Here is a 13,798-nt window from a genome sequence, read left to right as displayed (position 1 = left end):
CCCATGGTGGCTAGGGATGGGCTTGCTAGCCGTATAAAAGGCTTGAGTGGTTTCCGCCCAAGTTGGAGGACTCCATGAACAAGGGAGGAGGAGACTTCACGCTGTGTGAAGATCTCTAAGCGCTGCGGATCCTTACGGACCCAGCGCATTTCAAGCAGGCAACAGAGGTCTGATCAACCTCTAGCCTCTCCCCGTCGCCGATAGATCCCCAGACGTATCCCTTCCCGCGCGCAAGAGAACCGGACCCATGGAGCCTAGCAAACTTCGTGTGAATCCTTGACCGACCTCAGAGCTCTTCTACCCGGGTTCGAGTCCTGCAGGTTTATTTTCCCGTCGCCGAAACCCTTTGCGACGTACCCTCGTATTTTCATCTTCCCGTCGCTGGAACCCTATGCGACGTACCCTCGTACCCTGCAGGTTCGAGTTTTGTTTTCTTTCCTGTCTGTAACCGCAACTTAAGCAAGTTTTCAGCCTGCACCATTGCCATCTCGGTGTAAGTAAACAATCTTTTAAACTACCGATACGCGTCTGTGCCTAATTCCAGTTCAAAGGCCTTCCCTCTCCAACCCGGCGTGCCCGGGCTGCTGGCCACAGCCCGTGTGCAGCGCGAAAAGGGCTCGGGTCGCTCCCGGCCCGCACAGACAGCACTTGTCAAATTAGCACATTTCAGAAAGAGGGGAAGACTCATGCCACCATCTCCATGGCCCACCTGAAGACTTAGGTGGTTTGACAGTTCCCTGCTAACAATCTGCCTTGAATTTCCAGTCTTCTTTTTTAAACTGGGTCTGTGACTGTCTCACTCAAGATCCTTAAAGTCATTTCTGGGCCAACCAGTGATAACAGTCACCTTGCTTTTAAAAAAGGAAGCTGCAGCACTGTCTTTCCAGAAGTTAATCATGAGACTTGCTTTGAAAAACGTATATATTAATGGTTTTGATTTTTTTTAACTCTTCTGCCCACCCACTACTGTTGGCTTTGAATTTTTTTTTTAACACTCCTGCCCACCCACCCAGAGTGTGTGCGTGCATGTGTGTTGCCCATAGTCTGAAAGATAATGCATAAGATTATTCTGGCCTTCATTGGAGGAGCTCTTATTAACTGTCTCATGGTGTGGAGCATCCAGCTTCCCTCGAGATCCTGACATTCCAATTACCATATTTCACAGTGTATAAATTGAGTTTTGAAGTCAAATTTTAAGCTCTTAAAATTCAACCTTGACTTATACACCATACCCTGTGAGCGGTGCTGCCTTGAGCTCCCTGGGTGCTTGGGTAGCATGCAGCTCACTGGCAGCCTGCCCACCTAGCTGGTCCCAGAAGGTGCCACTGTGGCGAAGGGAAGGACTGCCCCCTCCAGCCCCTGCTCGACCTGCAGATAGCTTGCCCGCTGGCCCTGTGGCAGTCAGGATGGCTCTGCAACAGGAAGGATTGGGCCCCTTGCCACTTCTGCTTGAAAGCAGGCTCTTGCAGCCAGCAGGACATCTGGTGCTGCCCAGGAAAGGACTGGCTTGCCCCATGTGCAGTGTGGGGTATCATGCAGGGGTGGAGGGAGGCTATGGATGTCAGGCAGGGCCAGCCTTCCCCTCAGCCCAACACCCCGTGCTGCACCAGGGGCAGGCCAGCCCCTTCCTGGGCAGCGCCAGGTGTCCTGCTGGCCGCAGGAGCCTGCTGAAGTCAGAAGTGGCGAGGGGCCTGATTCTGCTTTTGGCAGAGTATCCCTGCATGCCCCGCAGCTGGGGGGTGAGTTGGGGGGCAGTCCTTCCCTCTGTGACAGTGGCACCCCCCCCAGGGCCAGCCAGGTGGGATGCCAGTGCCCAAGCTCTTAGGGGCTAAATTCAACTTCCCAGGAGCCCGCCAGCACACCACCTTTCCTACCAGCTCACCTGGGCTTCCAGCGCCGTGCACACTGAGGCAGGGTCAACTTATACAACAGAGTTACAAAAATTCTAACTTTTTTGTACAGAAATATGCGTTCGACTTATACACTGTGTCGACCTATACACAGAAAATATGGTACAGGTGTGTTTTCACTCTCTCCCACAAAGAAATCTGCACCCCCATATCAGTTCTGCTCTCCTCAGCCTCCTCTCTGTTTCCCCACAGTATTTAAGCTCTTCATTCTGTGTCCCAGGCCTAGAAGAAGGTTTTCAACAGGGTCATCTTTCACCTCTCAAGCCTAGTGGCAGGGGTAGCTGCTGCTCAAATGCATTTTTACCTATTTGTCTTGTTTTCATGGATGGGAGAAGGAGAAGCAGACTGACCCATGATTCACAGGAGGGTCAAAGGGAGTGATGCCACCCTGAGCTTTTCCTTCCTACTGTTTTTCCCTCCTCTTCTCTATCTAGACATGTCTCAGGCACCTGATGAAGATGGACAGCTTGGCTTACCTCTTGCAGCTGATCCAATTGGTTTCTCTTCCTCCAAAAGGTAGGAAAGTGGGGATAGCAGCTGATGAGGGGGGGTTCTCCCAAATAGTTGTGAAGTTCAGCAGAAGGCTTGAATTCCCATTGTTCTTACAAGACTGACTCCATTGCCTGCTAAAATCTTCAACTTGTGAAGAATCACAAGGGTTGCTAACATGGTGTTGACACTACCCTCTCTTTTTCACTCTGTAGTGATAGACTAAAACTCAATTTTGCTTTAATAGCGATAGCAATCAGATACAAATTCCTAGTTGCCATGCAGAATTTTAGTATTTTCCTTATAATTACTTCAGAATTTTAACAGAAGTTAAATAAGTTGGTAGGACACCAGGACGACATTTGAGTATAAAGATAAGCACAACCCACTGTTTTACAGGATGTGAGGTCTAATTTCATATTTCTATATGATCTTGTGAAGGAAGTCATCATGGTCTCAGCCCTGCCACAGATTTATCTGCCATGTGACTGAAAGCAGAAGCTAGCCTTGGTATTTTTTAAAGTAATTTTACAATGGTCATTGTTCTCAAGATCTAAGGTGGCTTTAAACTTCTTAGAACCAGGCAGTTTAGCTGGGTGTCTAGCTTTATAAGTCTCATTTAGGCCTAACACCTATTCCAGGGAAAATCCTGGAAAAATTCATTAAGGAGTCTATGTGCAATAGAGTTGCAGAAGGTAAGATTCTGAATGCCAGCCAATATGGCTTCATCATGGGCAGGTCTTGTCTTACCAACCTCATCTCCTTTTATGAGCAGGTGACTTACCACCTGGATAAGAGAGAGGAGGTTCACATTATATACCTAGACTTCCAAACAGCTTTCGATCTGGTATCCCACGATATTCTCATGAGAAAATTGGAAGACTGTGGGCTTGACTGCGAGATAGTCAGGTGAGTAGGAAACTGGCTGCAGGGCAGGACCCAGAGAGTTCTAATAAATGGATCTGTGTCATCTTGGTGGGAAGTGGCCAGTGGTGTCCTGCAGGGGTTGGTGCTTGGTCCAGTGCTATTCAACATCTCCATCAATGCTATGGATGTGGGGGGGAAGAGCTCACTGGCCAAGTTCATGGACGACACCAAGTTATGGGGAAGCGTGGTCATGCTTGAAGATAGGCTGCAGATACAGGTGGACCTAGATAGGCTTGCAAGTTGGACTGACCGGAACCAGATGAAGTTCAACGTTGAGAAATATAAAGTGCTCCACCTGGGGATGAACAATCCCCTGCAAACCTACAGGCTTGTCAAAGCCAACATGACCAGCACTACGAATGAAAGGGACCTGGGGGTAATAACTGATCATAGTATGAACATGAGCTGGCAGTGCACTGCTGTAGCCAGCAGGGCTAACAACACCCTGGTATGCATCAATCAATACATCTCTAGCAAAACCAAAGAAGTGATTCTCCCGCTACTTGCCATTGGTGAGACTGCAGCTGGAGTACTGCATCCAGTTCTGGACACCACACTTTAACAAGAATGTGGTAAAGCTTGAGAAAGTCCAGAGAAGAGCCACCTGTATGATCAGAGATGTGCACGGAAAGCCATATGAGGAAAGGCTGAAGGATCTGGGACTATTCAGCCTGAAAAAGAGAAGGCTGAGAGGGGACTTGGTAGCAGCTTACCACTACATCAGAGGCGTACGTCAAGGACTCGGTGAACAACTGTTCACCAGGGCACTCTTGGGGAAAACTAGGAGTAATGGTCACAAACTCCTGGAAGACCGTTTCAGGCTCAACATTAGGAAAAACTAGTTCACAACTCAAGTTTCCAGACTGAAATAAGCTCCTTCCAGAGGTGGTATAATCACCTACCCTGGATATCTTCAAGAGGAAACTGGACAGTCACCTTGCTGGGGTCACCTGACCCCAGTTGTCTTTCCTGCTTGGTGCAGGGAGCTGGACCCAATGATCTTCTGAGGTCCCTTCCAGCCCCTTACAGTCTATGAATATATGTATAAGGTTTGAAAAAAAAATGAAAAAACAACTGTGAACTATTTGGGGCCCTGTTTGGTGATGTTTGGCAGACATTTAAGGCTGGTGAACAGGAATTGTTGGAAATGGGAAAGAAAGGTGCAGCTCACCTGTGAGAGTGAAGAGGAAGTCAAAATGTATTCAGTACTATTCAATGTAGTGGCTCACCATGAATGAAAAGAGTCAGCGCTGAGGGGGAACTGTGCTTAATCAGCACTGTGGTATATTCTATTCAGATGGGTTGCTAGTAGGGGAGATACCATGATGATGGTTTTGTCCCAGGTGGTTTTACTGATCTGGCATGGGAGTTACCCTTGTTGGCCTTGAATGACTCAGTGCAGTTGAGGGCGAATGTCTGTCCCTTGCACTGAGGGCAGGCTGACCCCTGCTAGAGTCTACTAACACCTACCAATGGGAGGATCTTGGGTATACAATTTATGGTGATGGGATATTGCTCTCAGGCTTCTAGCTTGTTCCTTGAGCCTTTTACCTAGGGGGTATTTGAACTCTGAGGCCTCCGGGCTTGGGGCTTGAACATAGGATGCCTACCATGGATTTGGGAATATCTGAAGCCCCAGGATGAAGAATCTGGGAAGTAGGATACTTGCCAGTGGTAACACCACACAAACTTGAACGATTGAGCTCTGCTCAGTTGATTGAATTTGGAACTGATTTGGCTGATTCACCTCAAGGCATGAAATTTAAAAAATAATTGATAGGCATCTCAGCTATTTTGGCTAAGATCTTATGCTAAGATGCAGCATTTTTGGCACCAGAGGGAGGGTGTTGTGGGGCTGGCTCTGGCCCTCCCAGTGCCAGTCTAGTATTGCAGTACCCCCAGGCCTGATGCCAGTTCCCAGCTCAGGCTGAGGTACTTCCATGCATATCCGTTTCATCTGAGAGAGAAGGATGTGTTTCAGAAGGGATCAAATCTGAGTCTGTCTGGCTGAGATCTTCTATGTGATCTTCTATGTGAAACAGTCACCGTTGGAGCTGTTTTCTTCTTCCCGGTTATTTATAGCCACTTGTCTGTAATGTGTAGAAAGAGTAACTGTGATGTTATGGGACACTTTAGCTTGGAAGACATACCATAGATTTCATGCAGATCTCACCTCTAACACAAATCATACCCAGCACAGGGGAAACTTTGTTTTGGATCTCATTATTATGGATAAAGATATATAATAGTACTAGAGGAAGCAGCTGGTCATTGAATAGACCAGGGCTGCTCAACCCCTGGCTCATGGGCCAGTTTTGGCCCATGGTGCCATGTTGTCAGCCTGTAAGGCTCCCCATGGGTCCAAAAATTTGGCAGAATGCAAGTGGTGCCACTGCTTCCTTGCTGTCAAATTTCCAGACCTGTGGGGAGACCTGCAGGCTGGAGATTTGGGTCCTGTGCATGGAGGAGGTGCAGGGCCCTGGGAGATGTTCCCGGCATGAGGCCCTGATCCCCAGATTCTAGTACAGAGGACCAGGCAGGGACAGTACAGACTCTAAGGACCAATCCCAGCATGTGGCACCAGGTGGGCTGGTGTGGGGCCAATCCTGGTGCAAGGGGGCAGTACAGGGCCTTGGGACTTGATCTTGGCATGCAGGAGTGGTACCAGGCCCCAGAGCCCAATCCTAGCATGCAGAGAAATCTCAATTACATAGTATACAATGCATCAAAAAAAGCTAGTTTACAAAGCTCAGAAAAATTTGTGACCAAAATAGACAGGGAGGCAAAACTTAGAGAATGAATGATAATTGGGACTTCTTTAAGAAGGCAAAAAGCCTATTATCACATTAAATAGAGGGGACAACTTTTACTAAAGGCCATTGATGAGAGTGGCAAAATAAGGCAACAACTAGAAGAGTTTATGCATAAAAGGGGAACCATTCTAACTTATGTTGATTGCTTGCTTAGGAAAATGAAAGACAGGGAAGAATCCATGGCTGGCAGAGCTAAGGGCAATAAGGATAGCAAAAGTGGAGGAACAGCAACTTCTTGCAATGGCATAGGCCCATTCCTAGATAGAGATGGGAATTTTTGTTACAATGCAAATAGAATCAATAATTATTCCTTTTCTCTATTTGGAAAGAGGCATGGTGATGTACTGTTACCACTCGAGGCTCTTTAAGCATAGTCTGGTGTATTAATAACTGAACGGGGTATTAACGTCTACGAGGAAGCAGTAGTTAAAATAGTTGCTCTGGCTAACTTGCATCCAAAAGTCCTTAGAATTGGTTGAGGAGTTCCCTGCCCTGTTGATGTTCATTTTAATTAACCTTGGAATACCAGGGCCAGCCTAGAAGACTGAAAGAGTGCTAATGTATGTATTTATTTGATTTATATCCTACTCTATCCAAAAGGCACACTGCTGGGCTGACATTACAAAAGACAAGTGGGTTGACCTGGTTCGCTGCAAGTAAGTGATTTATCAACTGCAGGCGAAAATAACAGAAAACCTAATGTGGGATAATATCAAAACAGAATTAAAGGGTAGGAATTTAATTAATGCCAATCAATACAGTTTAATGGAAAACAGGTTTTTGTTAAACAAACCTAATTTAATTCCATGAGGAGTTGATGAGTTTGAGTAATAAAGGGTAGTGCAAACATGTAAAGTACTTGGATTTTTGTAAGGCATTTGATTTAGCACTGCAAGGCAGTTTGATTAAAAATTAGCATTCCACAATGAAGCACCCATTAAATTGATTAAGCACTGGCTAATTGACATCTCAAAGAATAACTGTCAGTGGCTAATGATCATCAAGTGGCATATGTTTCCCCGTGAGATTTCCCAGGGGCCTGAAGCTTCTGAATATTTTTGTCAATTATCTCAAAGTGAACATATAATCATGAATGATACATTTTGCAGCTGTAACAGAGCTTGGTGGAATGGCAAGGAATACAGAGGTCCAGGATGCAAGTGGGTCACTTATACCACTTCCTGATACAGGGGAGTTGGAGCTCACCCCCAGTCAGTTTATTTTACACAGAGTGACAGCAATCAAGCCAGCCAGCTGGCAAGTAAGACGGCTGTTTTCCTTCAGAACTTGAGAGTAACGCTGGCTCTCTCAGCACCACAACCTCCTTGCCTTCTGCTTCAGGAGCTCCTAACCCTCTTTGTAGCTCCACCTTCATTACCTGGTCATCAGTTTCAGCTGGTTCCCAGGCTTCAAGCCAGGCAGATTATTAGCTGCTGATCACCTCTAGCTGGTTTCAAGCCCCTGAAGGCTAAACATCTCCTTCCAGGGGAGTTGTATCTTGGTAAGTTGGGCCCATTCAAACAGAATGCATTTCAATGTAGTCAGAGTTATATATCCAAGAACAAGGAATTCAGGCCATACTTGCTAAATGGGGGACTGTGTCATGGAAGACAATGACTGATTTAGAGGTCATGTTGGACAAACAAGTGAACATGAGCTTGCGGTATAATCCTGTGGCAAAAAGGGCTTATGTGATCCTTGGATGGATAAAGAAAGGAGCAGGGAGGTGATTGTACCTCTATACACAGTGGGCACATATACAGGGCTGGCTGTACCAATTAGGGATGTAAATGATTAATTAAATACCGGTTTAAACTCTCCTAATGTTATGGGTTAAACAATTAACAAATAACATGCATCTACCAGGGACCCGCCTGTAGTTACTCATTCTCCAGGCAGTAGCAGTGGTCTGGGAAAGCTGCTCACTCCCTGCTGCCGCCTGTGGCTTTATGAGGCTGTAGCAGGGCTCATTGCTGCTGTTGCTGCCTGCAGCCAGCCCTGGCCCCCAGGAGTCCTATATCTGTAGCAGTGGGTTGGAAAAGTCCCTTGCCTATTGCTGCTGCCAATGCAGGGCTGCCTGGGGGCCAGGGCTGGCTGCAGGCAGCAGCAGGAAGCCCCATCACAGTCCCTGTGAAGCCACGGAAAGCCCCTCCACCCACTGCTGCTGCTGGCACGTGGCTGCCCAGAGGCCAGGGCTGCAAGCAGCTGCACCAAGGCCCACGGAGCCAGTGGCAAGTGCAGGCGCACTTCTTGGTGGATGGTGGGGGAGCCGCAAGGGGCGTAGTCCTTCTTGTGGCAGTATAGCCCCTGCCTCTTCCCCACCATCCACCCTGAGGTGTGCGTGCAACTGCTGCTAGCAATGAGCTGGGTTGGGCTCCCTGGTGTAGCTTCTTGCAGCCTCCTCACCACCTGCTGCTAGCAGTCTGGGTGCTCTGGCTGGCAGCAGGGGCCTGCCTAGGACCCAGGCTGGCCACCGCAGGCAGTAGGGAGGCTACAAGCAACTGCATTGGTCTGTGAAGCCCCAACCTGGCTCACTGCTAGTGGCAGGTGCAAATAGTGGGGGGGAGGGGCAGGCAGGACTGAGGGGATGGACTGAGGGATGAGCTGATGAAAGAACCAGTCAGAGAGCTTTTGATGGGCCTGAATGAACCCAAGTCAGCAAGGCCTGATGAACTTCATCCCAGGATACTGATGAAACTGGTAGAGATCTCAGAGCCATTGGCAATAATATTTACAAACTTATGGGAGATGAGAGAGGTTCAAGAAGACTGGAAAAGAGCCAACATAGTTAAAAAAATGAAAAGGAAGATCCAGGAAACTAAAGACTGGTTAGCCTCACCTCAATACCCAGGAAGTTACTAGAGCATATTGTAAGGAAGTCCATTTGCAAGCATCTGTAGAAAGAAAGGCTGATCATGAGCAGCCAGCATGGATGTACAAATCATAGTTGTTTCATAGTTGGTAGGGTCGGAAGGGACCTGAGCAGATCATCAAGTCCGACCCCCTGCCATGGGCAGGAAAGGATGCTGGGGTCAAATGACCCTGACTAGGTGATTATCTAGCCTCCTTTTGAAGACCCCCAGGGTAGGAGCCAGCACCACTTCCCTTGGAAGTTGGGTCCAGCTCCTAACCGCCCTGATTGTGCAGTAGCGCCTCCTGATGTCTAGCCTGAACCTACTCTCAGTCACCTTGTGGTCATTATTCCTAGTTACTCCTGGTAGTGCTCGGGGGAACAGGGACTCTCCCGTTCCCTGCTGGTCCCCCCTGGTAAGTTTATAGACGGCCACCAGATCCCCTCTCAGCCTTCTTTTGTGGAGGCTGAACAGGTTCAGGTCCTGTAGCCTCCCCTCATAAGGCCTGCCCTGCTGCCCCCTGACCATGCAAGTGGCCCTCCTCTGGACCCTCTCAATGCTGTCCACATCCCTCCTGAAGTGCGGCACCCAGAACTGGATGCAGTACTCCAACTGTGGCCTGACCAGTGCTGCATAGAGGGGGAGGATCACCTCCTTGGACCTGCTCACGATGCACCTGTGGATGCATGACAAGGTGCGGTTAGCCTTACTGACTGTGTCCTCACATTAGCTGCCCATGTTCATCTTGGAATCAATAATGACTCCAAGATCCTTTTCTGCCTCTGTGCTGACAAGAAGGGAGTTACCCAGCCTGTAGGTATGCTGCTGGTTCTTCCTCCCCAGGTGCAGTACCTTGCACTTGACAGTATTGAATCCCATCCTATTCTCATCTTCCCACCCCTGTAACCTGTCCAGATCTAGTTGCAGTCTGTCCCTCTCTTCTAGCGTGCCCACTTCTCCCCACATCTTAGTGTCATCTGCAAATTTGAACAAGGTGCTTTTCAACCCCTTGACCAAGTCGCTGATGATGTTAAACAGTGCGGGCCTGAGGAGCAATCCCTGGGGGACCCCACTGCCCACATCCCTCCAGGTCAAAAATGACCCATCCCCCACCACTCTCTGGGTGCAACCCTCCAGCCAATTTGCAACCCATCTGACTGTGTAGGCACTGATGCCACAGTTGCCTAATTTTTTTATGAGAGTGTGGTGAGAGACAGTGTCGAAGGCCTTCCTAAAGTCCAGAAAGACTACGTCCACTGCGACACCTGCGTCTAAAGATTTTGTGACTTGGTCATAGAAGGCAACCAGGTTGGTCTGACAGGACCTGCCCCTAATGAACCCATGTTGGTTGACCCTAAGTATAATCTCTCCTGCTGGTCCCCCGCAGATGTGCTCCTGGATAATTTTCTCAAAGAGCTTCCCTGAGACCGAGATAAGGTCTATAGTTTCCTGGGTCCTCCTTCCTCCCTTTTTTGAAAATGGGGACATTAACCCTTTTCCACTCCACTGTCACCCGGCCAGAGCACCATGAGTGCTTGTAATCGTGTCAAACAAACACAGCTCAAATCCAAGATGAGGTTTTTGCCCATTCAATATGTGGGGCGGGGGGAAGTCTTGTTTTGGATTCGAGTCCCAGCCCAGAGCAGGTGGTTGCTGTTGCCCTGACCCCAGCCTGAATCTGAATCCAGGGCTGGAGCTAGAACCATGGCCACCACCTGCCCTGGGCCAGGCTGGAGCTGTTGCTGTCTTTGCTGCCTGGCTGTGGCTCCTTGTGCAATGGGGTAGCCTCTGTGATGGGAGAGGGGGACATACGTTAGGGGCAGTTCAGGGGAGACCACACAGTGTGGGCTGGGAGATATGTGTGGGAGAAAAATGCAGTGTTGGGGGGAGGGGGGAGGATGGGGGAGAGTGCTGAAGGATGAGCTTCCAATCATTAGATTCAAATTTATAATTTTCCTTGTATAGAATCTAATTATTGGCAGGGGGTCATCTTAAATTTAAAGTCATCTTGGAGTTGGGTAAATGCATTTGTTACATGGATAAAGGGAATGTTGTGGATATAGTGTATTTGGATTTCAACAAACCTTTTGACAAAGTGCCACACAACATTCCCATAAATTGGAGAAATGTGGGCTTGACAAATTTACTATAAGGTGGATAAACAACTGGCTCAATAGCCACAAGCAAAGGGTAATTATAAATGGATCCATGTCAGAATGGCAGGAGGCTACAAGTGGAGTCCCACAGGGGTCTGTCCTGGGCCTAGTGTAATTTAACATGTTTATTAATGATGTAGAGGCTGGAACAGAGAGCTTCTTGAGCAAATTTTCAGATGATATAAAATTGGGAGCCAGCAGAATGAAGTTCACTGCTGACACATGCAAGGAGCTGCACCTTGGGAAGAAGAGTCAAAACCACAAATACAAGATGGTGATATGTGGCTGGATGACAGCTGTAATGGGGAAAGAACTTGAAGTCTTGGTGAATCATAGCTTCAGTGTGAGTTTGTAGTGTGACACACCACACAAAAGGCAAATGAGGTTTTGGGTTGCATCAATAGAAGCATTAGGTGCAAGACGCAAGAGGTGATAGTGCCTCTACTTGGCACTGATTAGACCTCATGTAGACCAGTGTGGGGACAACCTTTCTGGCTGGAGTGCGCCACACTCTCCCCAAGTGCCAGTCCAATCCCTTCCCTGGCCCAATCTGCTGTTCTGCTTTCTGCTCCCAGCCGTGGTGTGGCAGGAAGTTCCTGCTGCCTCACCCAGACTATCTCCTGGGATGCCATGCTTCCAGAACATTATGTGGTCCCAGGGGGACTTACTCTGTCACACAGTCAGCCATGACTCTGGAAAAATCTTGTTTTCTGTATCCTGCCTTCCAAAAACAAGGTTTTACTTGGGGGGCATGCTGTATGCAGTAAAATATTGGTATTTGTTCTCTCTCAGCAACACCATATAAAAGTGAAGCTCAGCTAAAGTCCTGTGATTACTCTGCATTTGTGATAAAGAATCTTTCTCTCCTGTGAGACTTCCTTACATGCAAGCTTCTCTTGCCAGTTCTTTAGGCTCTCCAAATGAATGGGAGCTTGCCTTGGTTACCATGTAATTTTATGTCGATTTCCACATGTGTCTATATTGTTTGCGTTTTGTTTGGAAATCAGTTTGCTTCCTACCTCTCAGTTTAATTGGGCAAGCTGCCTTTTTTCATTCTTACTATTACCTTTTGTTAATGTACCAAGGGCCATAGGGTGCCAATAAATTAGACTAATAGGGCTCCCTTTTACTATTCTGTTATGCTATTGTTTATCCATGCTTCTTTGTGATCTAATTTTGAACCTCCACCTAATTGCTGAGTTGAATTTTCTGCCTCCTGATCAAATAGTGAGCAGAAGGGGTCAGAGTCCCAAATTCCATGTTGCATAAACCTGTTTCCCAAAGAAGCGAGCAACAAACAAAATAAATTAACATGGAAAGGCTCCAGTCTGTACTTAGGCAAAGTTCAAAATTTCTGGCACTCTTAGATCTGTAAACCTACTAGGCAAATTGGTGTGCTTTGTCAATCTGGGTTGTATACTTTGTGTCAGACCCTGTCACTAGAACTGTCCAAGGTTACCGATAAATGTACTTTTAAAACATGTTAAATGTGGGGGTGGGGAGAAGACTGCCCAGGAGCATATTTCAACAGTTATGCCATAACAGTTAACTTGGATTGCTATAGGACCATGCAGATATAACTATGTCACCCTAAAGCAGGATGATAAAAACATGCGTTCATCTAGTCAAGCCCCCTGCTCAGACCAGGATCACTCCTGACTAAACCATCCCAGTCAAGTGTCTATTTAAACTGCTCTTAAATTTCCAGGGATGGAGATTGCATGGCTTGTCTTGGTAGCCCGTTCCAAAACTTGACCATTCTCATAGACAAAAAGTTCTTCCTAATCTCCAACCTAAATTCCTTTTGCAGCAGTTTGAGGCCATTGCTTCTAGTTCTGTCCACCGCAGCCACAGAGAAATTGCTAGCTCCATTCTCTTTATAATCTCCCTTCAGGTTGAAGACTGTTATCAAGTCCCACTTTGGTCTTCTCTTCTCCAGACTAACCAACCCTAATTCTTTCAGCTTTTCTTCCTAAGCCATATTTTCTAGTCCTGCAATCATTTTTGTTGCCTACAATCATTTTTGGACTCTTTCTAATCTGTCCACATCTCTCTCAAAGTGTAGGCCCAAAACAGGACACAGTACTTCAGGCGAGGCTTCATCAATGCCAAATAGAACAGAAGAATCACGTCCCTTGATTTGCAAGTGACACTCCTGTTAATGCAACCCAGTATGTTCTTAGAGTTTTTTTGCAATGCCGTTGCATACTTGTCCCCAGGCCACCAAACCAACCACTGTATCCCCAGGTCCTTCTTGGCTGGGCTACAGCCTACCCAATTATTTCCCAGTTTGTATTTGTGCATGCAATTATTCCACCCCAAGTGCAGGACTTTTCCTTTGTCCTTGATGAATTTCATCTAATTATATTAAATAAAAATACATGGTTTTATAGATTTTTATATTTTAATTATATTAACTTAAAGATTTAATTATTTTATTATATCTATTTAATAATGTTAAAATAATTAAAAATAAAGTAATGTATTTATTTCTATGTAGTACTCCTGCTGTCTGCAAGCCCATCATGGCACTGGATGAAATAAACATTAAAACATAAGACGTGCCATACTGTGTCAGACCAATAGTCCATCTAGCCCGGTATCCTGCCTCCCACAGTGGCAGGAGTGAATGCTTTATGGGGGGAGCATCG

The 13,798-nt window shown here is 47.1% G+C and overlaps 1 protein-coding gene across 1 annotated transcript in view; it reads right to left on the bottom strand.

Moving 5' to 3' along the window:
* Positions 1-4,463: 4,463 nt before the first annotated feature.
* The window catches only part of MRAP (melanocortin 2 receptor accessory protein), a 15,495-nt gene continuing 6,160 nt past the window's right edge, over positions 4,464-13,798 (bottom strand). Inside the window, exon 3 of the mRNA XM_014525717.2 lies at positions 4,464-5,416. Coding sequence (XP_014381203.1) covers positions 5,356-5,416 — 61 coding nt within the window. The 3' untranslated portion in view covers positions 4,464-5,355. The remainder of the gene's footprint in view (positions 5,417-13,798) is intronic.

The sequence above is a fragment of the Alligator sinensis genome, unplaced genomic scaffold (assembly GCF_000455745.1).
Source record: "Alligator sinensis unplaced genomic scaffold, ASM45574v1 scaffold1207_1, whole genome shotgun sequence".
Classification (NCBI taxonomy): Eukaryota; Metazoa; Chordata; order Crocodylia; family Alligatoridae; genus Alligator; species Alligator sinensis.
This window is presented reverse-complemented; position numbering and strand designations above follow the sequence as displayed.